The sequence below is a fragment of the Suillus fuscotomentosus genome (assembly GCF_016647785.1).
Source record: "Suillus fuscotomentosus strain FC203 chromosome Unknown F5891scaffold_168, whole genome shotgun sequence".
Lineage (NCBI taxonomy): Eukaryota > Fungi > Basidiomycota > Agaricomycetes > Boletales > Suillaceae > Suillus > Suillus fuscotomentosus.
In genome coordinates this window covers 55,319-81,090 of record NW_024539680.1, presented here as the reverse complement: position 1 = coordinate 81,090, position 25,772 = coordinate 55,319, and the positions used below count along the sequence as shown (strand labels likewise).

Below are 25,772 nucleotides of genomic sequence, written 5' to 3'. Positions count from 1 at the left end.
ACGATGAAGATGCCCAGGGCGGGCGGATATGAATACCTCGTGCAAGCGCGATGCGCGCTAACGTCGTATCCGGAATGGCGCATGCTGCGCAAAGAAAATACTAACGCGCTAACCGCTTTTATTTTCGAGGAGCTCTTGTGTAGGTGGGGCCCGATCACAGAAATAGTGACGGACAATGCGCCCGCATATAGGCTCGCAGTAGACGAACTCGCGCGCAAATACGGGATTCACCCGATCCGCATCTTGCCATATAATTCTCAGGCAAACGGTATAGTCGAAAGACGACACCGTGATGTCCGGGAGGCCATCATTAAAAGCTGCGACGGAGATGATTCTCGCTGGTATCAGGTAGTTCATTCAGTTTTCTGGGCCGAGCGCGTCACCATTCATAAAGCGACGGGTTTATCGCCCTATTTCATGATGCATGGCGTCGAGCCAATATTTCCCTTTGATCTTGCAGAAGCGACGTTCCTCGCGCCTTTACCAAGCCGAGGCGCGTTCACCACTACTGATCTTATAGCATGGCGCGCGCGCCAATTGCAGAAGCGCGTAGAAGATATTAACGCGATTAGGGATAAAGTAGTCGCGGCGCGCTACAAGTCCATACGCGATTTTGAGAGACGCTTCCGCGCGTCTATCAAATCGCACGACTTCGAACCCGGCGCTTTAGTGTTGGTACGCAACTCGAAAGTCGAATACGAGCTGAGCAAGAAGACGAAGCCACGCTATTTGGGACCTATGATCGTAGTGCGTCGCACGAAGGGAGGCTCATATATGTTGGCCGAGTTGGACGGCGCAATCTCAAAACTTCGCTTCGCCGCATTTCGCGTCATTCCTTACTACCCGCGTAGCGAGGAGCGCGTATCGGTAACCCAAATGACTGGAGTAGACGACAAGAGCATCGACGAACTAGAAGCGTATGAAACTGTAGAACCCGATGAAGACGAGCCCGAGCGCGCGCAAGACGGTTAGCGCGCGCGACCATATTCCGCGCGCCCGCGCATCACTGAATCATATTCGCGCGAACGCGCGCCCCTCAAAAACATAAAAACAAAAACACCAGATAATACGAAGAACACAAAAATATTCCATTAAGTACATACTCTCAGTTTTACCCCGGGTTTCGTCCGGTGATATCTCTCATATCATTTGTTCATATAACGCGCATTGCCTGCACATAAACCCCACAGACTCTAGAATATAACCAACGCACTAAGAAACACGCTAATACCCCGCAAGTACATACTGATCACTACCTTAATTGTATAGCGCGCGCATAATCACCTCATTAGACTTTCACTTTCTAACACGCGCGCGGCGCCGCGCACCTTTTTTTTCTCTAACTTTCATTCAAGCGCGCGCGCGTCATCGTTTCGACGCGCGCGGCGCAACACGGCAGGAATAGATGATGGAAGGCGCGCGAAGAAGACAAGACGGGCGCGCACCCCGCAGAAAATTCAGTAAAGTCCATTGCATTACCTTGATCTCGTTGCGCGCTTGTCATTTACTTACATACTTATCATTTTAATTTCTTAAGCCCAGTGAATCAGATAAGGACATGGACATGGACATGGCAACACAGGATACATTGTACAGGCGCATTGGCGCTCAAAAAGGAGTACACAGGCGCATTGGCGCTTAGGAGACAAGAAAAACAAAAGAGAAGTGCATCTACTTAAGGGAGTCGTTGATCTGCCTCTCCAGTTCAGCCCAAGCGTTAGACATAGCGAAAAACTTGTTGGAATAGTTGAGGAGGTCCGCCTGTTGGGCGCGCGCATACTGGCGCATCTGGAGAGTGGAAGTGCGCAAGTGCGCATTTTCCTCCTTCAAACGCGCGGCTTCGGCGCGCGCCTCCTTCAACTCCACCGCTGGATCCTTGAACTTGTCCTTTCCCTTAGGCGCAGAACCAGACGCCAAAGGACCAACGGCGCGCACGACCTTCTCCTCCACAGAGCGCTCCCCAACAATCTCCACATCCATCTCCGACTCCTCGGATTCTTCTTCATCCTCAACCGCAATAGAGGAAGCGGTTTCCTTTGCAGACTCTGCGATAGGGCGCTTGGGCATTGGTTTGCGCGGGCGCGCCTTAGGCGCATCAGTAAGGTTGCGCTTAGCTAATCCACAGCAGTCAGTGGCGCGCGCCAATGAAAGACAATAGGCGCGACTTACAGAAAGTGCAAGCGCGCTTGGAAACATCACAAGGAGGGCACCGTCGACCAGGCGCGCCTCCACAGTCAATGTCCTTGGCAATGCAGGCGCCACAGCGCCGCGCCTTGGTCACAGACATGCGCCCAACGCGCGGCTAGCGCAACCAAACGCGTTAATAGAGAGGCGCGCCAACAGGAAATAGAGAGGCGCACCTTTTTGCTGGCATCAGTACCAGACGCGTCAGTGGCGCGCGCATCGACTTCGGACGCGCCAGTGGCGCGCGCAGCTTGCATGGGAGGCGCCTGAGGAACTGACGCAATCGCCTTCGCCTTCCAATCTTTCACAACCGCCTCAATCTCCTTGCAACTCTTCCGCCCCTGCTTCAACAACTCCGCGCTCTTATCATCCATCTCCAGCGCCACCGCTAACACACCCGCGCGCGTGGAACAGCCGTTCAAGGTTGCCTAGAAATCTTAGGCTACAATAGATCTAGACATGTAAGCGCACTCACCAGCACAGAATACCACTCGCGCAACCACATCTCCTGATCCTCGAGGAGTTCCGCCTTGAGTTCAGGCGCGGACATCACGCATCCTTCCAGGGAAATGAGGATGGAGGCCCAAGCGGTCAAGAGGCGGTCGGTATCGGATTCCGCGCTAGCGTCGTGCATAGGCGCGTCCTCAGGAAGCCCTTGCGCCACTGGAACAGGCTCAGGGGAAGGAGTAGAGTTCAGCATAGCAACGTTGAAAGTAGGCATGATGAAAAACTGATAACAAAGAAGTCAAGAGATCGCGAGAACGCGTCCATCTTCTTATCAACATCTCCTCCGATTACATCATCGATGCTCGCGATCATCAAAGGACGGCCCTACTCTCGCGATCACCTGATCCCTGTCTATCACCACCTCTCTAAGTCCAAGATCCTGCGTTATAGCACTGAGTGGGGACACTCAGAATGTAAGTCCCCAGGAGATGTAGAGACTCGCGCGTCTCAATGACGAATATCCGGCCTTTAACCATACATTCCTATACATTACAGCTCTACTCCTAAGAACCAGTCTCGCGCGCGCCTTATCCGAACTCGCGCGCACTTACGCGCGCCTTACCTACGCACGCGCTATGCGCGCTTCGCGCGCGCGTTCGCGCGCCTCCTCATAGGTCTTCGCGCTATCGTCCGTCCATCCGTCCCATGTCCTTACTGATTCGCTGGTGCGTTATTTCTATCTTATCCATTGAACTAATAAAATCTTCGGTCCGACATCCGCGCTACTTATGGAAAGTTTATTTAAACTTAGTTATAATTAGAGTTGATATGGTTACTCGGTTCGGGAGCGCGCTCGGAAGCGCGCCTTCTCCATTCTTAAATACAGAAGGGTTTCCTTTAGTTCTGGTACTTACTTTTCCCTTATCTTTGTGTACTGGAAAGTGAATAGATCACCTCCCCACTTGTTATCTGATCATATCCTCCTGTCAATCCTCCACCTTTGCACTCACTCCTCAGTAAGATCTTGCCTCTAACGCTTTAGGCGCGCCTTCGCTTCGCGCGCGCGCATTCTCGGACCTCCCGCTCACGCGCGCATCTCGCGCGCCTTCGCCTCGCGCACGCGCGCCTTCGCGCGCGTTATCTTCTCGCGCCTATTAGCGCCCGCCTAGCTCACAGAGTTTCCCTCCACTTTATTTCGAGGAACTTCTCTCAGTGGTTGTCCTTTGGGTCGAGTCGTTGTCTCGTATCCCGGTCTTGCTGTTGAGCACCCCTTTTGTTTTAAGTGTTTTCACGTATAGTCAAGATTCCTCATCTACAGCGCGCTGGCTTATTCCAGAGGAGATTGTTGATTGCGGAACTGCCTCCGAGTCCTTTCCCCCTGTAAACAAGAACTATCAGTTGAAGTAGCGACGACTCTTCGGAGTCAAGCAGCACAAACTGACCTAGGCCAAGTGAATATTCTGTCTTTGGCGTGATGTTGTGTTTCCTTTGCACTGGTTAGTTGCGATTATGAGCCTGCAGTCGGAGATACTGACAGTTTTAAAGCTCCAGTCGTATTCAGGTTTGCCCACAAACAACCAACGTTGTTGAGGTATCACTAGACTTGATGTCAGGGATAATTCACGAGTATTCTGACAGACTGACGTAGATTGGCATCATCGATATGAGCACTGCCTGCCTCCAAGACAAGCACCAAAGTTGATGGGTTTTCTGACAAACATGTCGCTAAAATGAGACCAGTAGTCTAGGGGCGATCGGTCAGTTTTCAAGTTAAGAGCCGCAGATGCTCTTTCTTACTCCACCACCTGGAAGCAAGGTGAGTTACTCTACATCAGAAATTGATACAGAGCGCACCAATGATGATATAGTCGAAGACTTGTCCTTTGATTCCATCGACGGAGGTCAGCATTGTTCAGCTAGAAGGAGAAATAAGACTCAAAGCCGTTCTTATAGAGACAGGCGCTGAGAGGGATGCTACTAGTAGAACTGTGACTGGATATTGATCGATGATCACTGGGCGCATCTGCGCGAGAATATCTTGCTCATGGAGATGACAGAATTACAGTGACTAAGACCAACTACGCCTTTCAGCGGCGCTAAACACCGACCCAGTTCACGGAACTAGTGCACCCACATTACCAAAATAGCCATGGGATGTGGTGCTTGGTCTGATGAGAACATCCACAGGATGGCAAGTTGCGTGATAAGATCTTGAGATCTGGTAGGATCTCGACCCTATAATTACTAGATTCTAGAATGATATCGACTTGTCATGTTAGTTGATTAGTATCAAAGATCACCTGATATGAATGGCGACAAACCAGTACTAAATCTAGCAGCTTGCATCTTGAGCACTTGAGCTTCCGAATCAATGCACGCGGTGCCCCAAGACGGTCCGACAAGGATAAAAAAGGAGTGGATGAAACAAGAGAAGCTCCTTCCAGTAGGTCACGCATCTCTGATTGATCTGGATCTAAAATAGTAAGCCACTACCTACCGGAGTGTGCATAGATCGGGTGACAATGAGCTCCAAATCGTTCAACCACCCCTCATTAAGTCACTGAAGTTCACCGCCCTCGTGAGTAACTGTTCTGGCACGTTTGCGGAGTCACTCCCTTGAACGTTTATCGCCACTCTAAATTGTTCCTCCCCCCAACTCCTCCGCGCGCTTTCACCATCTTCCTCGTGTCTGTCACCCTCTCCCATACGTGTAGCATCTCCTCGACAATATGTCATATAAATCATGAAGCAACTTTTTAAAATTATCGTCTCTTTGATTTGCTGAGTGTAAGCCGCCTAATGTGGATGTAATATAAAATTGTAGCCTGAGTTAGCAGAAGGAAAATCCAGGATGGCAGTGGAATCACTGAAGAAAGAATAGGAGACCCGCACCAATAGAGGTACTAACTGACTTGATGAAGAGACAACGAGGCAGGGTTGATTGCGAGCGCGGCGATCAGGATCTGGCGATAGATCCTGGCGTGACGTACCGCCCAGTCTTGATGAGTGTTGTTCCAAAAAGGATCAACCGGCGGTTACGGCATGGCCAGGCTGCAGGTCCTAGGAAAGAGCGGAAGTGGGATTGGTGTCAAGGGTTATAGTGGGCAGGATCCAAAGCGTTCATGGGCACTACAGTTGGAAAAAAAATGGCAGAGGATGTTGTGCGCAAAGACCGCGAGCTCGACGAGTAGGACAACGAAGACATGTAATGACTAATCAGAGACTGAGGAGAAAAAAAACTAGTACACCCGGTCACAACCCGGTCATCGATCATCGATATCTTGCAGTTGCAGTGTTTAGCCACATCATCAAATCCGGTACTACTCTCAAATTGGAATCAAAATCAATGCAGCCGTATCAATCTCATAGCCCGAGCGCGCTCGGGCTACCGCCTGAGCATAAAAATAAGAACGCGACCCATTCAAGTTATTGTATGTCCGAAGATCGAAGATGTTCACATTAGGTCTCTGTTCATGTTTTTGTACGCTGGCTTTGGCGAGTTGGGCCTTTGCCAGATCCTGGCGCTTGCCTCTTCCCCCAGGTGATTGTTCAATGTTCCGTGCCGAACGCCCAAAGTGACACCAGTGATACAGGTCCACAAGGAAAGTTTTGGTTTGGAAACGAGGAGATATTGCCTTGGGAGCATCCATGGAAAGAGTTTGTTAACTGGTCCAAAATATTTGGCATGATCTCTTCCTCGACCGATAGCATCATGAGCTTATTGTTTTTAGGGCCATTAATATATCTTTATGCTTCTGGTCGGGACATCCTCATCGTCAACACCTGAGGCTCCCACGTTGTCAGGCCTGTTAGACGTACCACTGTGTCGGTGTGGTCGGTCTAAGTCGAGGCGCTTTGAGTGATTCCCTGCCAGTACGAATAATTGTGAATATTTATGGCCCTTTAAGCTTACCTGGCGACTAGTGTACGGTCAATTTGGAACTGTCCGAAATTCACAGGGTAAATTTACAATGCGCCCAGAGGCCTTCAAATTCACCACCGTGAATTACCGTAAATTAACATGTCTGTAAATTAACGCTATTTTACAGGTGAATCAGGTCAAATGTACTGTGAATTACGCCTCGACTTAGACCGGCCACACCGACAGTGGTACGTCTAACAGGCCTGACAACGTGGGAGCCTCAGGTGTAGAAGACCGCCTCCACAGAGCACTTCGTCAAACAGTTCTCCATCAAGGAAGTATCAAAGAAAATCGCATCAGCTGTGGACGAGTCTTTTTCACGCCAGCAGAAGGAATACTTTTTTTGTCCGCACCTGCCCCATACATCAAGGAAGACGAGGGGGGAGAGAGAAGCCCGCAGATGTAGCAAACTGAAAGCATGCGTTCAGATTACATTTCAGCTATCTAGAAATTATTATACAAAGACTTTGTCATGGTTCGTCATTGTAAACTGCACGGAATATGGAAATCATATGGGTCCTGTCACTCGAAGCGATCAGAGCTAGAACGCTCTCCGCAATAGCCTCCGCAGTTGAATTGTGCGCTACAATATCTCCCTCAGTCCTGATATGGCTACGATGAATGAGAAAGCGAAGAGTTGAACGATCCTTCCCAACAGCTTTCCAATAATCTGATGCATCAGTGGAATTCTCAAGTATTACCTCCGCTTCAGTCATCATAGTTTGGACAGTCTGATCATCTCCTGGACTCGGAGTTGACGTGGTCTTCTCGTCCTTCCACTCCCTCCAGTTCTTGTGGCCGCATATCATAGCCAGCTGATCGCGACCAGTGTCAAGGAGTACCCGACGACGGATCTTATTGATTGCGACTTTATCCTGTAAGGCCCAAACGTGAGTGTGAAAAGTAAGAAAGCAAATAATAGGACGAACACCCAATACAGCTCTATTAGTTTCATCCAATTGACTTCTCAGCTCTTTGAAGTCGTGCTTGAGCTGAGCATTCTTGTGCTTGAGCTGAGCATTGTCGAGCTTCAGCTGAGCATTGTCGTCCTTCAGCTGAGCATTGTCGAGCTTCAGCTGAGCATTCACCCGCCTCAGTTCTTCCACGTCGTGCTGCAGTCCAGCATTCACCTGCCTCAGCTCTTCCACGTCGTGCTGCAATCCAGCATTCACTTGCTGCAGTCCAGCATTCGCTTGCTTCAGCTCAGCAATGTCACGCCCAAATTTTTCCTCCATTGATGCGAGTCTACGAAGTATGTCATTATTGTTGTCAGCTGAAAATACAACTATTAGTCTGATCGCGATAAACCAAAGGGCACAAAAAACATACCCGGTTTGACATAACGCTCAGTGCTCTCCTCTCTAGCCAGTGGCGCAACATTTCATTGAGCCTTGACGTCGCATACTTCACGAATCGCAGATTGAAGAGCATCGACAAAGGGTGAGGGTGTCAAGTGCTGTCCTTCGGGGGGTTGTGGGTACACAACCATTGTAAGATCACCCTTCAGAGTGCGTATGACGGTGTTATCATCCCTTGGAACTGACCAAGTGTTCGTATCCACTGTAAATACGTGGGTAATAAGTGTATCGGTGACATACCTGGGTAAAAATCGGTACAATCGGGGTCTAGGGTGACAAGTGGCACACCGGGAAGTATCTTCAAGTGTTCCTTGATTGCCTCCATCCCCTCCTGCTTAGCGCGTGAAATGGTAAAACTGCCTGGTAAGCTGATAGATTTCTGTAACTTGGCTTCTGCATAAAGGACAACCATTAGCTTGTGATTGGAATCTTTGGGTGCCATCGTCTGGTAGTAAGATGGTGAATTCTGGCCGGAATTTGCCGGGAAGCTGATGCGTCTTGATTTCCACCGCTATGTGAACAAGGTAATTGATTTTGTAATGCGACCAGGAGCTTGTCGACGTGAATTCACTATCCACCGTCCGCACACAGCTCGTATACACCTCCATTCTACTACACAAAGACAGAGGCGTCAAGACCTACGCAGCATGCTATCTTGCCGACATACTCAGGCTATACGCGCCTTATATCCATACCGAGCTGAGGGACATCTTCCAATTCTTCTTCAGACAACTAGCAACCGGCTTGAGGGGCGCAGACGCATCATACTATAATGATAACACGCCGTACTGCGTGCTATGTTTTCTCACACACGATGCATTTAAGCAAGACTTGTACGCTCTCACCTGACTGTACCGACTGACCACACAACAGGAAAGCTCTATGTATATCTGGTTATAACATCGGTGGATCCTCTATGTGAGTGCTTTTCAATATGTGGAAACTGAACAGTGCACATATGCGCCATTCAAAGCACCATGGCACCTGCCGCCAATAACAAAACATCGTCTCCAAGCGCTGGCAAGAATTCAGATGCGCGTCGAAACCTCTACGTGCTCGGTCTGCCCTTTGATCTCACCAAGTGTGCCTACTTTTAGTCGTCACACCTTTCATGCTCACGAGTCACTAGGCCCGAATTTTCCGCCTTGTTTTCGCGTTTCAGTACTGTCATGCACGCTGTGATTCTCGCCACTGTCGATAACGCATCTCGCTGTCGCGGGTTCGTGGTAATGTCATCTCATGAGGAAGCCAAACGTGCAATGAGTGCGCTCTCGCGAACGCAAATAAAGTATTAGAGCATTTGCTTCGCGATTCAAGGCTCAACTTACTGACACGTCACAGAGGACACACCCTTGATGTATCTTGAGCCGTCGTACAACGTTCTCAAGGTGCGAGCTAAATCCAGTTGCAAGTACTCTACCTTATTTATCCCTTGTCACAGGCTTCCTAGATGACGCAGACAGGACGATGATGCTGGCATCCTCAAACCCTTCGTCACTTCCGGAAATGGAGTTCGATCACCAACCCGCACCTCCAACCATCAGTTCACCCCAATGCGCCTTCCTCGAAGTTGCTGGTATCGAACTTGCCGATTCTTCTCTTTGCTCAGGCCAGTGACTTGCATCGTCTGTTCTATACTTTCGGTCTCATCAAGGAGGTGAAGCTCATGGATTCTGCTATGCTCGGCAATGGAACCACAACCGCTCTAGTCGAATACGTGAATGTCTTCGATGCTCAGGAAGCCAAAGAGGCACTTCAACGACAGTTCTTTGGGACCTCACGCCTGGAAGTCCAATTCATCCAAGACAATATCTATCCGGTTAATTCTACTGCTGCCGCGTATGCCCAGTCTCCCATGCTACCGAAAACATCTGATGCCGGCCTTAATCCTTGTGCTGCTCCTTTCGTCTTTGGATCCCGCCACTTGCCACCCTTGGCTTCTGGTCTTAGCGCCGTTGCGCACGATTCATTTGTCAACGACCTCAATCTTGCCAATAGACCGTCTTTACATTGGCTAACTCCAGCCGAGTAGACCCTCTGCTCGCAGCTCTGAATCTTACCCAAACCTTATCTTGTCATCAAGGAGACCTTCGTCCGGGAGTACGCTTGTCGTGGAGGTAAGCTTCACCGCAGGGAAGCACGGGATCCTGTCAAGATTGATGTGAACAAGGCGAGTTGAGTTTGGGACTCTTGGTGCAAGCTGGTTTTCTCAAAATCACACCTGACCCGCCTGCTGCTGCTGTTCAGGATACTTCGTACGTTAGTTACGGCTCAACAGCGTATATGTTGATTTCTGTGATTGGCCGCTTCTTGTACGTCTATATGATTCAAGTCGTCCCCTTCACTGAGTGAATCATATTACAGCGGATGGATGTCGAATTTAACATCGACCCAGATGAATTCCAGGCTCGCAAGCGCAGACGAATGTCAACCATGACCACTTCCCTACCTCCACCACCCAAGGTAGCCCCAACCTCTGCTCCTGGGGTACACAAAATTGCCACCTTCCTCCCTGGTAGGCTTGAGTTCGAACACGAGCTCGATAATGAAGCGGAGGATCTTGTGAAGGATCTAGAATTCGGAATTTGTCATGCACGAGGTGGTGATCAGATTATGGAAGATGAGAACGGCCCGGATGTACGTGCCAGGGCACGAATGCAGGAAGAGCGCAAAACTGTTGCTGGTTCCAGGAACAGCAGTCAGCCACCCGTCAATGGTGTCAGTGGCAATGGACATCTTTCAATGAACGTATCAAGTTCAAAAGTAAGTCTTGCCAGGTCTATTGTTGTACTCGAGCACTTCCTCCAGATATTCTAGCGGCTTAACGCAAGTCATCATACTCGAGATCATTCACATCTTCAACCGCCAGGCAGAGATCGTCAAGCTGAGTACGTATCTCTCTGTTCTCGACCTGTTATATATGTTCAATGTTTACCGTGTAGTCCGCACGCTTCTTAACTGCTTCAACTCCACCATTTTCCATTTTTTTTATTTTTATTGTAGCTCGCAATTGCGCAGTGACACTTGCAACCCACTTACTTCCCTGGGTTCGCATTCTCTTGGCTCTGCCTTGTTTCACATCGACTCTTCATGCCAAAATTGCTACTATCCGACACCCGCGAGGTGAGATTTGCCCTTCAATTTTGGAGGAACTTCTTTTGACTTTTTCCCGTCAGTGCTGGTCTGCGTTCCACAAGCTCCTTCTTTTCTCCTTCAAGTTTCTGGCTCGATGCTAATCTCCAACTCGCATCTCGTAATTTTTATTGCGGCTCCCTCTGACTCCTCCCTGTCCTTCTTCATGATTTCCCGGAGTTCCTTAGCGAGTACTACTTTAGTCTCTGCGATGCCATTCCTCCGCGTTGCATCCAGCTTCGCAACATCATCCTCAGCGCGTTCCCTATGTCTATCATCCTTCCTGACCCTCATCTACACAAATTTGACTCGATTCCCGAAATGGGACCAATACCACCCGTTCTATCAGACTTTGCTTCATGTCTCAAAAGCGCTGACCTCCGCAACAACCTCTATCAATACCTCCTTAATTGTGGAACCCCTTCATTCCTCACAACACTCTAAAATCCCTTGAGCCTGCCCGACGTGCCAGAGGGTTCATCCGAGTTGTACAACCTGTCACTAATAAATTCCCTAGGGCATTGGGCCTTTGCACGAAAGATGCATCCGCACCCAATCATATGGATAGTCATGATATCCCTGACACTTTGATACTCTTTGCTTTGAAATAACCAAAGTAAACTCCATTAATGCTGTCAAGTCTTTCTAGATAATCTGCTCAACTCTTCACTTCAAATTAACCAAAGTAAACTCCATTAATGCTGTCATAAGTCTTTCTAGATAATCCGCTCATCTCTCTGCCTCGAAATAACCAAAGTAAACTCCATTAATACTGTCGTCAAGTCTTTCTAGATAATCCGCTCAACTCTTCGCTTCAAGATAACCAAAGTAAACTCCATTAATGCTGTCGTAAGTCTTTCTAGATAATCCGCTCATCTCTCTGCCTCAAAATAACCAAAGTAAACTCCATTAATACTGTCGTCAAGTCTTTCTAGATAATCCGCTCAAGCTCGTTCATACCGACTCCATTCTTCCATCCCTCCCTAGTATCTCACTCCATGGGCATAATACTCAGCTCCCTTCTCCCATATAGCCCAGATTTGATGTCAACAAGGTGTCTCTGCACAAGCCTAGCAGAGTAGCGACTTTTTAAATGGCACTACCTCCACTTCCCTTGCCACTTCTTTGTTACATTTTATTTTCTCAACTACTAGTCTGCTACTAATCTTAGTGTACACCTACCAACCCTCCAGGTCAACCAGGAAACTTCTCGCAGCTACTACCAGGGCAGCAGAGGCCCAGCGGCCCTCCAAGACCAAATGGCGCTGCACCTCCATTCCAATCCCCAACAATGTCTCACTCTCCCAAGACCAAATGGTGCTGCGCCTCCATTCCAATCCCCAACAATGTCTCACTCTCCCAAGACCAAATGGCGCTGCGCCTCCATTCCAATCCCCAACAATGTCTCACTCTCCCAAGACCAAATGGTGCTGCGCCTCCATTCCAATCCCCAACGATGTCTCACTCTCGCCATATTACAGGAGGCAACCCTGGCTCTGGACCACCATAAAACCCATACCCGCTGTGCAGGTCTCACTATAGACGATTCCAGGGGAGCGCTGACATAGAATAGAACAACCAATTTATGTATTATTGTGCTAGATACAAAATACTAGAAATGAACTCTTAATATCGACAGGCATTGCTATGTTGTGCACTTGGTCACCAGATAACCTACAAAAGGCTTGTCTAGATATGCGCAACCTTCCAGGTTGGCTCACCTACAAAAGGCTGGCCAACTTGGGAGTCAGGGACAGCGCCGTTACGAGGATAATGGAGGGATGTGGGCAGAAGGGAAGCAGATGAGTGAAGGAATGCATTGAGGGTTATATACAGCTGGCTGATGCCATCACAAATAAACTGAACCGAACATCATAGGTCGGTCTGGGGTCCTTTCCTTGTGAATTATGTGAGGGATGTCCGTACCTTGTTTCCTCAGGGTTTGATGGAGCCGAGTAACGTCCGAGTGATAACAGGGTACCGGAAACCCCAATTGCAAGTTGACAAGGGTTCGCGAACTTCGAACACGAGGCAAGCAGTGGCTGTATCATGATCATGTAATTATACAAGGAATGCGGTCACCCTGTTTCATGTCTGCTCCTTACATCTCATTGCTCCCAGCACTTTGGACAGCTATCACTATATATTCGGAGAGGAAATTGACAGCACACATGATAACGTTGCTCTGAGGTCGTGGACGTCACAATTAGTGTGTTATGGCATGTTGATAGACGTGAGGACAAACTAGTACTTAGCGGCATTGTTGACGGTCAGATTATGAACCATAAATTGCTGCTAAGCGGCGCTGGTTACCGACTTGAATCCCGTACTTTCATAGGACTATGGATTGTCCTCCCTCAACCTGTACCGTCAATACAACATTTACAATAATCAAAGCAGATCCTTCAGACCTGCCGACTAATTTATTTCCGAAGTCCGTTTACCATTTGCTTGGCGATGGCTCCCTCGTAGCACCCCCGTTCTTTGACGACCTTTCCACTACGCATCTTGCTCTCGTCATCATGGCGTCCCTCTTTACTGTATTCGTAAGGAATACAACTCTATCAGCTGCATTCTTATGGTCAGGTGGAGTTCGCAAGAAAAGTCTTTTATACACTCTATTCCTCAGTCAACTTCTCGCACCTATCTCCATCCTGTCTATGCTTATCGCCCAATTTCACCCTAATTTCGATTGCAAAATGTTTGTCAATCCTATCTTTCAAATACTAACACCTCGTTGATTTTATATGTAATCAGAATCATGCGCATCGCAGTCGCTAGCGCAGGAATATCCTTTTCTTTATTGGTACGCTTCAAAGATTTTATTCATTATTTATTCATGCCCAATCTCTACATAACATAGATATCCGGCACTCTAGGCGTAAAGGCTTACCGATGCCTAGACAACTCTCGCTTAGTTCTAGTCATCTTGGTCATACTAAGGACTGCTGCAATCATTTTCCTTGCTCTTGATCTGGCATTGCTTAACAGTTATCGCAGTCTTGCAGGTGCCTCTTCTGACTCTCATCCACTTTCATTTGCTAATTTTTTTTAAAAAACAGGCCGCTGCTACCGAACATCTAATTCCATGTCATATACTTTCATAATACTTTTATTTGTCGAATCGCTATTCGTCTGTCTGTGCTGTGAGTCCAAACTTATTACATTACCCAATGAGACTCATCATCACAGTTCTCTATGCTGTTCGGAAGTCACTCGGTTCCGTCCAGGGTAGAATTACTGTATCACTCTCTCTTGACGATGTCGCAGATTCCCATCTAGACATCCAAAAAGAGAGCATCAAGCATTACGAGACCGCTCACAGCCGCCGTGACAGGTGGGATTATGTTCCTACTGTAAATTATCCTGCTCTATTCACCTGCAGATCCCGTAGAACTCAGTCTCTCTCCTATGACCCAAGTATTCCCATGGGTGGTCTTTCCAGGAGTGAAAGAGTGCATGATCCGGAGAATGTGCCCTCTAGATTGCCCATCCCACCGCTGGCTACAAAATCCCCTCTCGCTGGCACATCCCCAATTCCTCGCCGGCCATCTTCTCCTGCCGTCTCATCCATAAGTCGCATGAGTCAATATATGCCTCGAGTAGCGTTGTTCAGAGAAGTGATGAGAGATGAAGTAAGCGAGTCTCTTTGGTTAAAGTGTTCCAGCCTCACGCACTTATTCAGTTATTCTACACCACCTTTATCACTGCTTCCACCGTCGTTTCCGTCATAATGACTATAGTCGGTGTTAATAGCGTGGGCCCGGCTGATCATGTAGCTTGGATGGCCTTTGACTGTGAGTTATCTCCACTAAATTAACATCCAGTGTTTTGGAAACTCACATTGATGTAGGGGCCTTCATTTCGTGTCTTGTAATGCACAGTTTTGGTCGTGTCATCCGCCGCCATGAAAACGAAGCTTTGTTACAGCAGCCTAGTGTTTGGCATCGCAGTTTGCGTACGGACCACAGTACTGCAGATATTTCAGCGGAGGGAAGGGTAAGATCTCCTAGGCCTTCGTTTGCTGATGATGGTTTACCTCCACGTCCGGATCCAAAGGATCAACCTGCATATGACAAGGCAAGTTTGTCTGATGCGGAATTTGCAATTGACCCTCCCTCCCGCACCTGCTTTCCTCACTGCAATCGACACAGTGCATGACCCACACTCGTTCCTGCCTCTTGATCAAACCAACTTGGACTTTTAAGACACGTATTATATCGCGGACTGACGAATAATATAGCATATATCGCACATATTGTACATACCAAGTATCTGCATTTGAAGACAATTATTTTGGGAAATCGAGTCTTTTCAGCACTGCACTTTCTAGACGTTGCCCGCACAAATAAAGCATTCACTCAAGTATTCAAAATAACGTTTATTTTTCCCTCGACATGTGGAGTTAGGGTTGTTCCGCGTGGATGTGGGGGAGGTGACAGGTCATTCGTGGCGAGAGTCTGCAGTTGGGTGCTTGGAGGCCGGATGTGAGGGAGGTTGTACCCTCCATCGGGTGTAGAGCTGCAAATGGATCATCTGGTGCCGTTACTACGTCGAGTCTTGAACCCATGCTAATGCGGTCGCGCCTCGTTTGCTAGCCTCGCAAATTGGATCTTGGATGTCAAATATAGCACTGGTTGCATACTCGGGCACAAAACCAACGTTCGAAGTAGACTGTAGATTTTGTGTGACTTTTACCAGTCCGACGTTGCCATTATCGGTGGAGAAGGCCAGTAAGGATTTGCCTTCGCTGTGTTAAAGAGCCCGTTCGTGCGATAGACACGAGAAAGCTTACAATGACCGACAGCGTGAGTAATCCAAGGTCCCCAGCTCAAATGCGTGATCCAGTGATCGCTCAATGGTTCTGTATGCATATGGATGTACGAGAGGAAACCTCCTGAGTTGCTGTTTCTGTTAAACCTGCACACAGTAAGATGGACGTATTTCCAAAAAGATCCGAATTTACGCACCTGAAAAAACTCAATACTTGGGGGAGGAGCGACGATGATAATGACCTAGAAAACCAATCTCAGATTGATATCATGTAGATTCTACTGTCGTACTTACAGATGGTATCAAGTGGATGATCAATTCCGGAAGTGGGGACTTTCCTGTGGGCCAATTTGAAGCCCAGAATTTGTTCCCGAATGGTAAGGGTATCCCTTCCTTTGCGAGCTCTGTGATTGAAGCATAAGCTATGTAGGACTACGATGTTTGGTATGACGGACCTTGATTTACTCGCGACGCAGCAAAAGTCTAGATGAAAAGTTCTTGTGCCAATACATGTCAACAGTATCCCTCAACTTACCACAGTAATAACGTTCTATGGGCCACCATCAGACGGAGATCATGATATAAGATATAGGACTCACTCCAAGAGCACTGATATGAAGACAATAAGTCAGGAAACCATCAGACGTCGAACTCACCTGAGAGCAATGAAAACTGATAGCGCACGCTCCGCAGTAGAACTAAAGACATTCCCGAAAAACAAAGCAGCAACAGTAACGCCAGACTTGTCGATCTCCGTCTGTCGATACTATTCAGTATTTCATTCGTGGTACACACAAAACAAGTTCTTACCTTGGTTGCAGCCGCGAAACAAGCCACATTTGCAAGCAAATACAAAACGGCGCATATACCAAGACCGAGCGGGCCTGCGATCTTGAGCGTCCTCACTGGATCACGGACGTTGTTCATCATGTAATTCACGTCGTAATTCACGTCGTAATTCACGTTAGACCATCCCGCATATGCGTTCAGGACTTTAAAGGTGGCGGTAGCATACTGTGAAGACTACACTCAACATATGGACATCTTAGGATAGCATTGAACGCACCTCGTAACTGCTCATGGAGCTCTCCGCGAACGCGTTTCTGAAATTATAGTGCGGATCCGTGACGCGGGTCTTGCCCGAGAGGACTACCCAGCCTGTAACCACGACGAATGCCAGAATTACAATTTTGATTGAGAGTAACTGGAAGGAAGATGTTGAATATGATGATGGTGTAAAGATGAAAGCTTGCATACGTTCATGATAAAGACGCCGGTCTTTGGGGTTAATCCATGTAGAAGGGTTACGAAGAAGATGACTAGAGTCCATGAAATGACCGTAACATATCAGTTAGGTAGGAGACCATACCTCCAAGTGCAATTCCACGCTCATTCCATTGACCTGCGATTTGGTCACACTTGCTAGCAAAAACCTTGATGAAGCAGTTAAGTTTTAACACCGAATATCCATCCAAACCGAGAGATGACTCACGATACAGCCACTTGCAGTGAATCCAAGTAATATAGCATTGGCAGCGAAGACTATGGTGGCGAGGTACTTGGATTTTCTGTAGACGTCTTCAAGGTATACCTTCTCTCCACCACTGCGAGGGAACATGGTGCCGAACTCGAGCCATATCAAGAGGCCACAGCTAAGCAAGAAACTGAGGACCTAGAGCATGAGGGAGGCACCAACTGAGCCCACGCCAGAGAGGATGGAGGACGGCGTTGAGAATATACCGGTGCCGATGATCCGTCCGACGATAAGGAGAGTGCAAGAAGTCACACCAAGGCGACAACCGAGGCCTCCAGCGGTATCTGGATGGTGTCAGACGAGTAAGTTGAAGGAATAGTGAGCAACCACACCTTCTTCAAAAGTCAGTTCTCCAGGATTGAGGTCAGTATCATCATTTGGCTCCTTCTGAATTCTCTGATCCTTTTTGCTGAGCTCAGATAGTATGGTCCTCTTCCTGGTTCTTGCTTGATCGCGACCACCAACGAGTAGACATTCCTGTAGATGAGGTGGGAGATGTGGACACAGGATATCAGGGTATATGAAGGGCGCCTGATAATGGCGCAATACGTCCACATGTTGGGAATACCGTAATGCGTGGTGAGCGCACAAGTACAAAAGGCAAGTAGGCTATCAAATTGATCCAAACGAGTTTCTAATTTTGAAATCGGAATAAGCAACGTTCCGGACTGGCGCGAGCGCCGTTACGATTATGTAAGACGGCAGGCAGACCTTTGGCGGCTGATAAGACCTCCCCCGGTAACTCCCAGGTAACGCTGACAAAGACTTGACACAGACCCTAGACAGACGTCTGCGCAGACCTCACACAGACTTCCCAATACCCTGACTTTCTGGAAATTAGTCTTCAGTGCCGCAGTTCAAGACAAGAATAACCGAGCGAGTTTATATTAATTGTGTAAAGTCCTTCAAGGCACTGATGCAGAGTCCAGAGCATGCGGCCGGCAACAAGCAAGTTGTGTCTTTCCAATCCTTTGCATCCGAGCACGAAGGACACAACGCGAAGCGTAAACCACGCCGCAAACGCCGGGCGCAATGGCATGCTAGCCAGGAAGATTTAACTTCTCTTCTTGGCCAAGTAATTCACGAGTTCACAAGAGAGCATCAAAAGCCCCTCCGTCTTCTAGCTCCGCCACCACAGAGTGGTGTATACCAGTCTTACCATATGATCCTAACGCCGACACGGCACATCTTAGAGGGTCCTCTTCCAGATCAATCCAATAGTGTCTTGCGCAAATACAATAATCACGAATGCTTCCTACGCGTTACTTTTCAGGACGAGAATCGATCAAAGCTTCGTCGGGACTTCGAATCTTCCATTAACGACCTTCTGAAGGAGCGGTATCGTCCAATTCTGCTCAGAGGCTATCGCGTTGCTGGACGCCAATTCCAGTTCTTGGGATATTCGATGAGCGGCCTGCGAGATCATTCAGTGTGGTTTATGACACCCTTCACAGATGACAGCGGGACACTGCTGGATGCAGAATCAATCCGGGGCAACCTGGTGAGTCGCTAATGGTCCTGATTGATTTTGACCGAACGCAATTGCTAGGGCGATTTCTCTCAACTTGTGCACCAACCCGCTCGCTTGGCTGCAAGATGGTCTCAAGCCTTTTCTGGCACCGATCTGTCGATAACACTTACTCCCGAAGAAATCGATTATGACTATCCCGACAGAATAACGGTGGTGCTAAAGGTATGGTCGTCCAGGATCCGACAATCGAAGGCAAACTTGTTCGCCTCCGTCCATCACAGATTAACTTTGATGTCCAATCGACATCAGCGAAACCAAAAGCGATGTTCCTCAATCGTCCGCTCATTGTACTTATGGAGTTCCTGGGAGTGGAGACCAGTCGAATCATTGACTTGCAGGACGATGCAATCACTAAAGCTCAATCCGTCTGATCATCATTCCTCGATGCCTCGAAAGTTATCCAGCAACACGGACTGGGAGCATCGTTCCATCTACCATCTCTCTTCAGAAACCTGTCGTCCATTTTGCAGCTGGATGTTGGAAATACGGAGGAAGAAACATCTCAGTCACGATGGACAAGTGAGCTAATAGAAAGTATCCTGCATTGCGTCGAAACGCACATCTTGCGGGAGTTGAAGTACCGCACGCACATAGAAGTGCCGGGTTCATATACCTTGCTTGGTGTGTCCGATGAATGGAGCTGCCTCAGGGAAGGAGAAGTCTACACAGCCGTGTACGATGAAAGGACAGGATTGAACAAACAAATCCTGGGCAAGGCCGCCATAACGCGCAGCCCGCAGATTCATCCAGGCGATCTGCAAGTCGTGACGGCTGTTGACCGCCCAGAGTTGGCGCACCTGAAGAATGTCGTTGTGTTCTCTTGCGAGTGAGTTCTGTTTGATGGCTTATGACAAATGCATGTTCATATTGTCGACAGGGGTCAGCGAGCACTTGCGTCGTGTCTGGGTGGGGGTGATCTTGATGGCGACGACTTCAACCTAATCCTTGATGTAAGCCCGATTTTCCTAATACATTCTGCATGTTCTGAACATTCTGCAGCCGAAGCTGCTGCCAACGCATTACGGCGAACCTGGAGAGTATCAGGCATTACCCATTAAAAGAACAGAAGCCCCATGTGACATCTCCGATGTCGTAGATTTCGTATTTGACTATGTGAGGCTCATTCAGACTTTTAATACATGCAAAATTAATTATGAAATGTAGATCGAGGCGCACCTCGTCGGTCTCATCGCCATACACCATCTCAGGTTTTCTGACCTGGAGGATCCAGGTTGCGCGGAGTGCATGGAACTCGCGAAATTGGCCTCTCACGCAGTCGATTTTCCGAAGAGTGGCACTCCCGTCAATTTTACTCAACTTCCGAGGTTCAAGTCGAGGAATCAGCCAAAGCCTGATTTTCTTGCCAAAGAAGGCGCCGATCTTAACAGTGACCAATACTACAACAGTAAAAAGCTGCTCGGACAACTCTACCGTCGGGTACCAGTGAAGAGGTGGATTCCTCAAGAATGGAACGAGGACCGCTCTCCATCTGATGGAGCCTCTGTGGAAGACGCGCTCTCTCGCGTGGGCCTCCGTAACCTTGGTCTTTTGGGATTGACTCCTCCAACTCAAGAGTTAATCGAGGAGATGACATATCTACTCGAAGCATATTGTGAGCAGCTGTTGGTGATCGGGCAATCGCACACCATTTTGAAAAACAAGGACAGCCACGTTTCTGAAGCAGAATTGCTGAGCGGGACTATTATGGCAAATTGGTCTGATCATCGTCGTCGGCGAGACGCAGTCACTGCAATGAACTTGCAGGTAAGCTTAGTGCTCAAACATGACATGTACCACAAGCTCCTAAACGATAATTTCAGACACGTGAACTCGTCCGTGTGGTCAGGGCAGAGCTCCTGGTTAAAGATTTGGCGGTGTCGGAAGCAGAGATGTATCCTGATGAAGAGGATGATTATGATAATTGGACCTTCCGCGAAGAATTTGATGATACAGAACAACGAAGTATGGCAGAGACGTTCAAATGCTCTTGGGCAGCGTGGTGCGTCGCGGAAGATACCCTTAAGGAAGAATCGAGGATGTTTGGAGCCCAGAGCTTTGGTTTAATCGCTCTGGGCAGGATGCTCGAGATTGTGAAGGAGTCTCTTATGATGTAAAGGATCGAGCGCCAGAAGTTGGCCTTCATACCAGTGCACTGTAACGAAATTGTATACCATAGGAACCCAGAGGAGCTCATGAAATGATAAAAGTTGTGCAAAATTGAAAGCGTCAGAGCGGGGGATTGTAACGAGATTCTGAGCGCGGTCATGCGGGTTTGAATTCATGGTATACCAAAAGAACGCAATTAGAAGGACTTCAATATTCAATTTTCAAGGACACATTACAACTTGAGATATGCATGACCTGATTTCGAAATATGTAACCTACAATAGCAAGAAAAATTACTCGGCGAAGCGAAATAATGAGTGGCAAGATATGATCACGCATCCAAGAGCTCCCTTGGCATGTCCACGAGAGCAGCAGCCCCATTTCCAATCAGTGCAAGCTGCGTGAGAGATGCTGCAGTATGGCGGTATATCCTCTCCAAGGCCGGATGAGCAGGACGCCCTTGCGACACTACGGGAAAAGTGAGAATATAATCGAGTCAACTTGAGAACAAACTCACGCAAAATAGCCTGGTTCACTTCCGTTGCAAGACTGACTCTTGCTCCCTGCCCAGCCACGTCTGCTGCATCCCCGCCGGCCTCAAGCGGATCCTCGAAAGCCACGATCATGCTTGTGCGCTTAAAGATGGCGCGCATCTCCGGGCGGTCTTTGTACTCTGACTGCAACTCCTGTCCGTACGCAACCGCACGTTCGAGAGCGGTCCCAGGTGCGATCGTAAGTGTTTGGGGCATGTCGTCCATATCCATGATCTGATCATGGTCAGACACGCGACTCGTGGAAGATGAAGGGAACGTCTTCGACAATCTTAATGTCGACATTCCTCCTCGAGCGGAACACTGCGCCTGTTATATGTGTTCCGGCATCCGCGCCCCCGTAGACGTCCCTGTCGCTATAATCAGGACAGCTGTCGTCTCACCCATCTTCTCCACCTCTCCACCCATTCACACGTGCACAGGACCAAGCTGTCAAAGCCACCGAGGCGCATGCACTGGAAGCTGAAGTCGCCCGGCTGTGTATGACGAACGTGTGCGTAATTACGAGGAGCGGTACGTGGCGTGTTATTTATGTAGGTTGGTGTTTGGCAAGTGCACGATGCTGATTGAGGTGCAGTGAATAGGATTTTCAGCGCCAGGTTGCACTATATAGGGACCAAGTGCGCGACCTCCGACTTTCAAACGAATCGAATCAGGCGAAGCTTTTTGATCACAGCCAGCGTCAGGGTGAATTGTACTGCTTTCCTTCCTCCACTTCCTTCTTTCTGCTTCATTATTGTACCTTTCGTCTTGCATGCTGACACTTCTATTCAGACCAAGAGATCATTTCCCGTCTTGCAGAAGCTGACATGATCATGGTCGACCTGGAACGCGCGAATAGCAGAGTTGCGACTGTTGAGTTGCAAAATGTAAGTTTTGCCCGCTTCAATCCCTTGATCATCAATTCGCTGTTGTTCCATACCATTTGTCTTGCATGGATATTTAGCTACCACACAATGTCAGATATTCTATCCTATGGGTTGACGTATAGCCACCTTGTTGCTATGCACACATTTTACCCTTCCTTCCTGTTACCGCGCCCTCTCCATATCTTTAATCCTTTTGAAATGCAATTGATACTGACTTCTCCCACAGGAAGCACTCCGTGGAGAGATCAAGACATTGCGCACTGGCAGCGAAAGCAGTGAGCGGTACGTCTGTTTCTCACCTTTCCTTCCACTTCAGCCTCCGCCCATTCTTTCTGTGTACTTTTCTTATACTTACGTGTACACGTATCAACAGCGTCAGATCTCTAACATAGCTCTGTAATACCTCTGATACCTTCCTGCAACTCTGCAATGGACCTATAGGTCTCAAGCTCATTGAGCACAAGAACCACTCGTCTGTAGCGGCTGGTCGTGAGGGTGCTTCTGAGCTTCAGGCCAAGCTCACCTTGTCTACCCAAGCATTGACACGCGATGGGAGGGCCTCCCGAGCAAATTTGAGAAGGGGAAGGAGATGGCATGACGTGAGTGCAGTCTTGGCATGTTGAAGAGCCGGTTCTAACGACGAGAGCTGGTCATAGAATTCAGGACGAGCGGTATAGAAGGCTGGGCTCATAGGACGCGGTTTTTTGCGTTGGCGTTGGCAGTAATCGAAGTGGTCGAGGGAAGCAGGGGGAATAAACGGCCTTGTGGTCTGTGTCGAGTAAAGTTGAAAGTTAGGCTGGTCTGTCGCGAACTGGCCTTTCATAAGCTGGCCCACCTCATCTCTGATTAGAATTGCAGAATCGGTAAGACTGACATTGAAGTCCAACATGCTATTCCGGGTTAACTGCCTCAAGGACATTTAGACGACGCAGGACGCAATACATGGAAGCTGACGAGTTCACTCCCTTCCCCAGCCATTTCTCACACTCTACTTGATTCACGCTGGTCCACACATTCGAGTGCTTGCGACTGACGAGGGAAATCACGTATCCGATGACGGATTCTAGGTCAGATTGACCTCGAGAATTTTGTAGCTCAGTACGTGGTGCTCGTATAATCCATCCTAGTTGCAGCGCTCCATCTGACAATATCCAGGCCATATATATTCAACGCGCAATATCCAATACTTGTTATCTGGAAGATCGCACATGTATGAGCTCTTCTTCTCGATCGGAACCGAACTGATACTGTTGTATAGATGCATCCATACGCACAATTTCCGCCGAGTGTGTTATTACACACATCCAAAGTACGTCTATCTCGTCCCGGGTTCTTTCTCGCCCAAACGAATCGCAATGCAAATTCTCAGCAGACCACGGATACACAGGTCGAATATGCCCTCCTCGCCGAACTCACACCTCTGTCTAGCAACACCCTCATTGCATCGACTTATGATACACTTCTTACTCCTCCTGACCCTTTTCATGGATACCCTGTCATCTCTGACATCCCCCACTAAGCGCTCGCTGTACAAATACACGTTCCATGCGCTCTCTGCGTTTTCTGCCCTAACAATGTCTCAGAGCCGTTGGGAATCCGTGCTGGCAACACGTGGACGGGAGGGAAATGAGTTACGAGACGGCCTCAATGCGATCCGTGGTGTATGCCTCAGGAGTTTTCCGAAATCTTGGCTGATTTAAAGCTTGCTGCTGGCAAGGGCGGTAAACTCAGTGTTGGCTTAGCAGACATCACTAATTCGGTATATTATACAGTCTTTTGTTTTGTATTCACCCGCGATAAAATCAAATCAATTTTGTTATATAAAAGAAGTGTAGCGAAATGGACGGCAGTAAGAGACGGAGACAGCACTAAGGGGTGTAGGGCACTGAGAGATCGAGACGGCTGTAAGAGACGGAGAATGCAGCCTGGAGCAAGCAAGAGCATCCAGCGAGTGAGACAAGCACTGATGGTCGAGCGAGAGAACGGCGCATCTCTAATCACTCAGGCTGAAGTCATCACAAGGTGTATCTGAATAGAAGCCATGTAGTACAAACATTGGTGGTAGAGTAAATGCCAAGATCAATCCTAGAGTTGTTTCCCGTTGTACGCATATGTAAACAGATTTTCCAAGCATTCTCGATCACGGGAATCTAGCGGCTGGGTTAAGACTGCATGCCTGATATCATCCTCCTTTGCGCTGTGAGCAGCTGTATTTCCCGCCCGCCTGATGTTATTATATGAACACAAGAAAAGGATGGACTGGTGGGATGGGGTGTATGATACACCCTGCTGTTTGAGAGCATCGAAGATCTTATTTGAAAGTTGATGAATACTGCAGGAAGCGCGAAGTTCTTCCCAGGTCTCATAGCCGAGGTGTTCCAGAACCTTTCTGCGTGCAAGGTCGAGTAGGACGCGAAGATGCACAGGGACTAGTAACATAGTGACCTGGGGAGATCGCTGTCAGGGTCGGTGATCAGAAAAAGGGATGACTTACTTGTCTCAGTGCTTCAACGTCCTGAGTGTGTTTGACTCTCGCCGCGTCTAAATCCCTGCGAACGCTGGTAAGCCCACTGTTTATGCTCTCGATCTCACCGCGCATGCTCTCATTTTCATTGAGAATCCTCTTGTTCTCGCTGTGAATGCTCTCGTTCTCGCTGAGAACCTTCTCATTCTTTCCTCGAATCTCCGCAATCTCCTTCTCATTCTTTCCTCGAATCTCCGCAATTTCCTTCTCAGTCTTTCCTCGAATCTCCGCAATCTCCTTCTGCATCGAGGCTAGCATCTCCTTAAGCTGGCTGTCCATAGTCACCTGAGGGGGATTGGCCGTCGACGCGGCATTTCGTCTCCTAGCATTATTGGCTGCGGAAATCTGATCAGTGTGTCTGTAGAGTATTCGAATATTACAACATACATTCGTGAGGTGGGACTGCTGATGTGCTTGGCTGAGACGTCGTATTGGATTCCACGTGTGTCTGATTGGCCTGTGCATTCAGGGCCAATTGAGTCTTGATACGACGATTCGTCTCAGCATTAGGAGTGATTAGTGCTGTGAGACCATCGGAGCGGCAGACCCTGAGCATATCTGAAGGTTGAACGGCTTTTAAAGAAGTACATCAATGAGTTGGACCCTGCAGCAAATGAAAGATGGGTTGAAGCTTACCTGGAAAGTACCTCGCCTGCGTGGTGAGTGGGTCCAGCTCGAGACCGTACACTCTGCTAACATGGCGGGTAATGTGATTTTGTAAGATTCCCACGGCCATCGCCACTGTGTGGTCTGAGCCTCGCAAACTGTTTTCAAGTGTATTTCTGTCGTCTGACCAGACAGCCGTTACTTTGACAGAATCGTTCGACGTCATGGTGGATGA

At 48.5% G+C, this 25,772-nt stretch overlaps 11 protein-coding genes across 11 annotated transcripts; 6 read left to right on the top strand and 5 right to left on the bottom strand.

Moving 5' to 3' along the window:
• Positions 1 to 3,929: 3,929 nt before the first annotated feature.
• F5891DRAFT_1198910 (uncharacterized protein) lies at positions 3,930 to 4,540 on the bottom strand (the record flags this gene model as incomplete). Its single annotated transcript, XM_041368690.1, has 6 exons — positions 3,930 to 4,009; positions 4,074 to 4,124; positions 4,163 to 4,228; positions 4,276 to 4,375; positions 4,429 to 4,436; positions 4,486 to 4,540. 6 exons carry the CDS (start codon positions 4,538 to 4,540, stop codon positions 3,930 to 3,932), a joined length of 360 nt encoding a protein of 119 aa, XP_041217347.1.
• Positions 4,541 to 6,931: 2,391 nt separating this feature from the next.
• On the bottom strand, positions 6,932 to 8,353 carry F5891DRAFT_1215975 (uncharacterized protein; the record flags this gene model as incomplete). The annotated part of the gene is made up of 5 exons (XM_041369311.1): positions 6,932 to 7,428; positions 7,483 to 7,826; positions 7,883 to 7,907; positions 7,959 to 8,092; positions 8,152 to 8,353. The coding sequence occupies 5 exons, from the start codon at positions 8,351 to 8,353 to the stop codon at positions 7,024 to 7,026; spliced, it is 1,110 nt and encodes a 369-aa protein (XP_041217346.1). The 3' UTR covers positions 6,932 to 7,023.
• A 113-nt stretch (positions 8,354 to 8,466) lies between these two features.
• F5891DRAFT_899885 (uncharacterized protein) lies at positions 8,467 to 8,691 on the top strand (the record flags this gene model as incomplete). The annotated part of the gene is made up of 1 exon (XM_041373443.1): positions 8,467 to 8,691. A coding segment is annotated over one exon (225 nt), but the record flags the coding sequence as incomplete, so codon positions are not given.
• Positions 8,692 to 8,888: 197 nt separating this feature from the next.
• On the top strand, positions 8,889 to 11,487 carry F5891DRAFT_987582 (uncharacterized protein; the record flags this gene model as incomplete). Its single annotated transcript, XM_041377922.1, has 10 exons — positions 8,889 to 8,992; positions 9,074 to 9,174; positions 9,353 to 9,480; positions 9,521 to 9,939; positions 9,995 to 10,028; positions 10,176 to 10,223; positions 10,276 to 10,674; positions 10,781 to 10,799; positions 10,915 to 10,958; positions 11,281 to 11,487. 10 exons carry the CDS (start codon positions 8,889 to 8,891, stop codon positions 11,485 to 11,487), a joined length of 1,503 nt encoding a protein of 500 aa, XP_041217344.1.
• Positions 11,488 to 13,475: 1,988 nt separating this feature from the next.
• Positions 13,476 to 15,069, top strand: F5891DRAFT_912246 (uncharacterized protein; the record flags this gene model as incomplete). Its single annotated transcript, XM_041373644.1, has 7 exons — positions 13,476 to 13,744; positions 13,801 to 13,849; positions 13,907 to 14,051; positions 14,106 to 14,189; positions 14,236 to 14,678; positions 14,729 to 14,840; positions 14,897 to 15,069. Coding segments are annotated over 7 exons (1,275 nt in total), but the record flags the coding sequence as incomplete, so codon positions are not given.
• A 765-nt stretch (positions 15,070 to 15,834) lies between these two features.
• F5891DRAFT_1215964 (amino acid/polyamine transporter I) lies at positions 15,835 to 17,434 on the bottom strand (the record flags this gene model as incomplete). Its single annotated transcript, XM_041369310.1, has 12 exons — positions 15,835 to 15,954; positions 16,014 to 16,058; positions 16,111 to 16,220; positions 16,272 to 16,299; positions 16,352 to 16,366; positions 16,416 to 16,425; positions 16,473 to 16,573; positions 16,627 to 16,830; positions 16,883 to 17,020; positions 17,074 to 17,135; positions 17,186 to 17,249; positions 17,309 to 17,434. 12 exons carry the CDS (start codon positions 17,432 to 17,434, stop codon positions 15,835 to 15,837), a joined length of 1,023 nt encoding a protein of 340 aa, XP_041217342.1.
• A 1,057-nt stretch (positions 17,435 to 18,491) lies between these two features.
• F5891DRAFT_898820 (RNA-dependent RNA polymerase) lies at positions 18,492 to 19,022 on the top strand (the record flags this gene model as incomplete). The annotated part of the gene is made up of 2 exons (XM_041373420.1): positions 18,492 to 18,851; positions 18,900 to 19,022. Coding segments are annotated over 2 exons (483 nt in total), but the record flags the coding sequence as incomplete, so codon positions are not given.
• A 23-nt stretch (positions 19,023 to 19,045) lies between these two features.
• On the top strand, positions 19,046 to 21,104 carry F5891DRAFT_1074408 (RNA dependent RNA polymerase-domain-containing protein; the record flags this gene model as incomplete). The annotated part of the gene is made up of 6 exons (XM_041363355.1): positions 19,046 to 19,246; positions 19,286 to 19,707; positions 19,759 to 19,831; positions 19,881 to 19,994; positions 20,046 to 20,645; positions 20,702 to 21,104. The coding sequence occupies 6 exons, from the start codon at positions 19,046 to 19,048 to the stop codon at positions 20,993 to 20,995; spliced, it is 1,704 nt and encodes a 567-aa protein (XP_041217340.1). The 3' UTR covers positions 20,996 to 21,104.
• Positions 21,105 to 21,318: 214 nt separating this feature from the next.
• Positions 21,319 to 21,751, bottom strand: F5891DRAFT_1198903 (uncharacterized protein; the record flags this gene model as incomplete). The annotated part of the gene is made up of 2 exons (XM_041368689.1): positions 21,319 to 21,455; positions 21,505 to 21,751. 2 exons carry the CDS (start codon positions 21,749 to 21,751, stop codon positions 21,319 to 21,321), a joined length of 384 nt encoding a protein of 127 aa, XP_041217339.1.
• Positions 21,752 to 22,013: 262 nt separating this feature from the next.
• On the top strand, positions 22,014 to 22,299 carry F5891DRAFT_965764 (uncharacterized protein; the record flags this gene model as incomplete). Its single annotated transcript, XM_041376189.1, has 2 exons — positions 22,014 to 22,055; positions 22,123 to 22,299. Coding segments are annotated over 2 exons (219 nt in total), but the record flags the coding sequence as incomplete, so codon positions are not given.
• Positions 22,300 to 24,492: 2,193 nt separating this feature from the next.
• On the bottom strand, positions 24,493 to 25,763 carry F5891DRAFT_1215943 (uncharacterized protein; the record flags this gene model as incomplete). Its single annotated transcript, XM_041369309.1, has 4 exons — positions 24,493 to 24,852; positions 24,902 to 25,266; positions 25,319 to 25,504; positions 25,568 to 25,763. The coding sequence occupies 4 exons, from the start codon at positions 25,761 to 25,763 to the stop codon at positions 24,493 to 24,495; spliced, it is 1,107 nt and encodes a 368-aa protein (XP_041217337.1).
• Between the last annotated feature and the right edge of the window lie 9 nt (positions 25,764 to 25,772).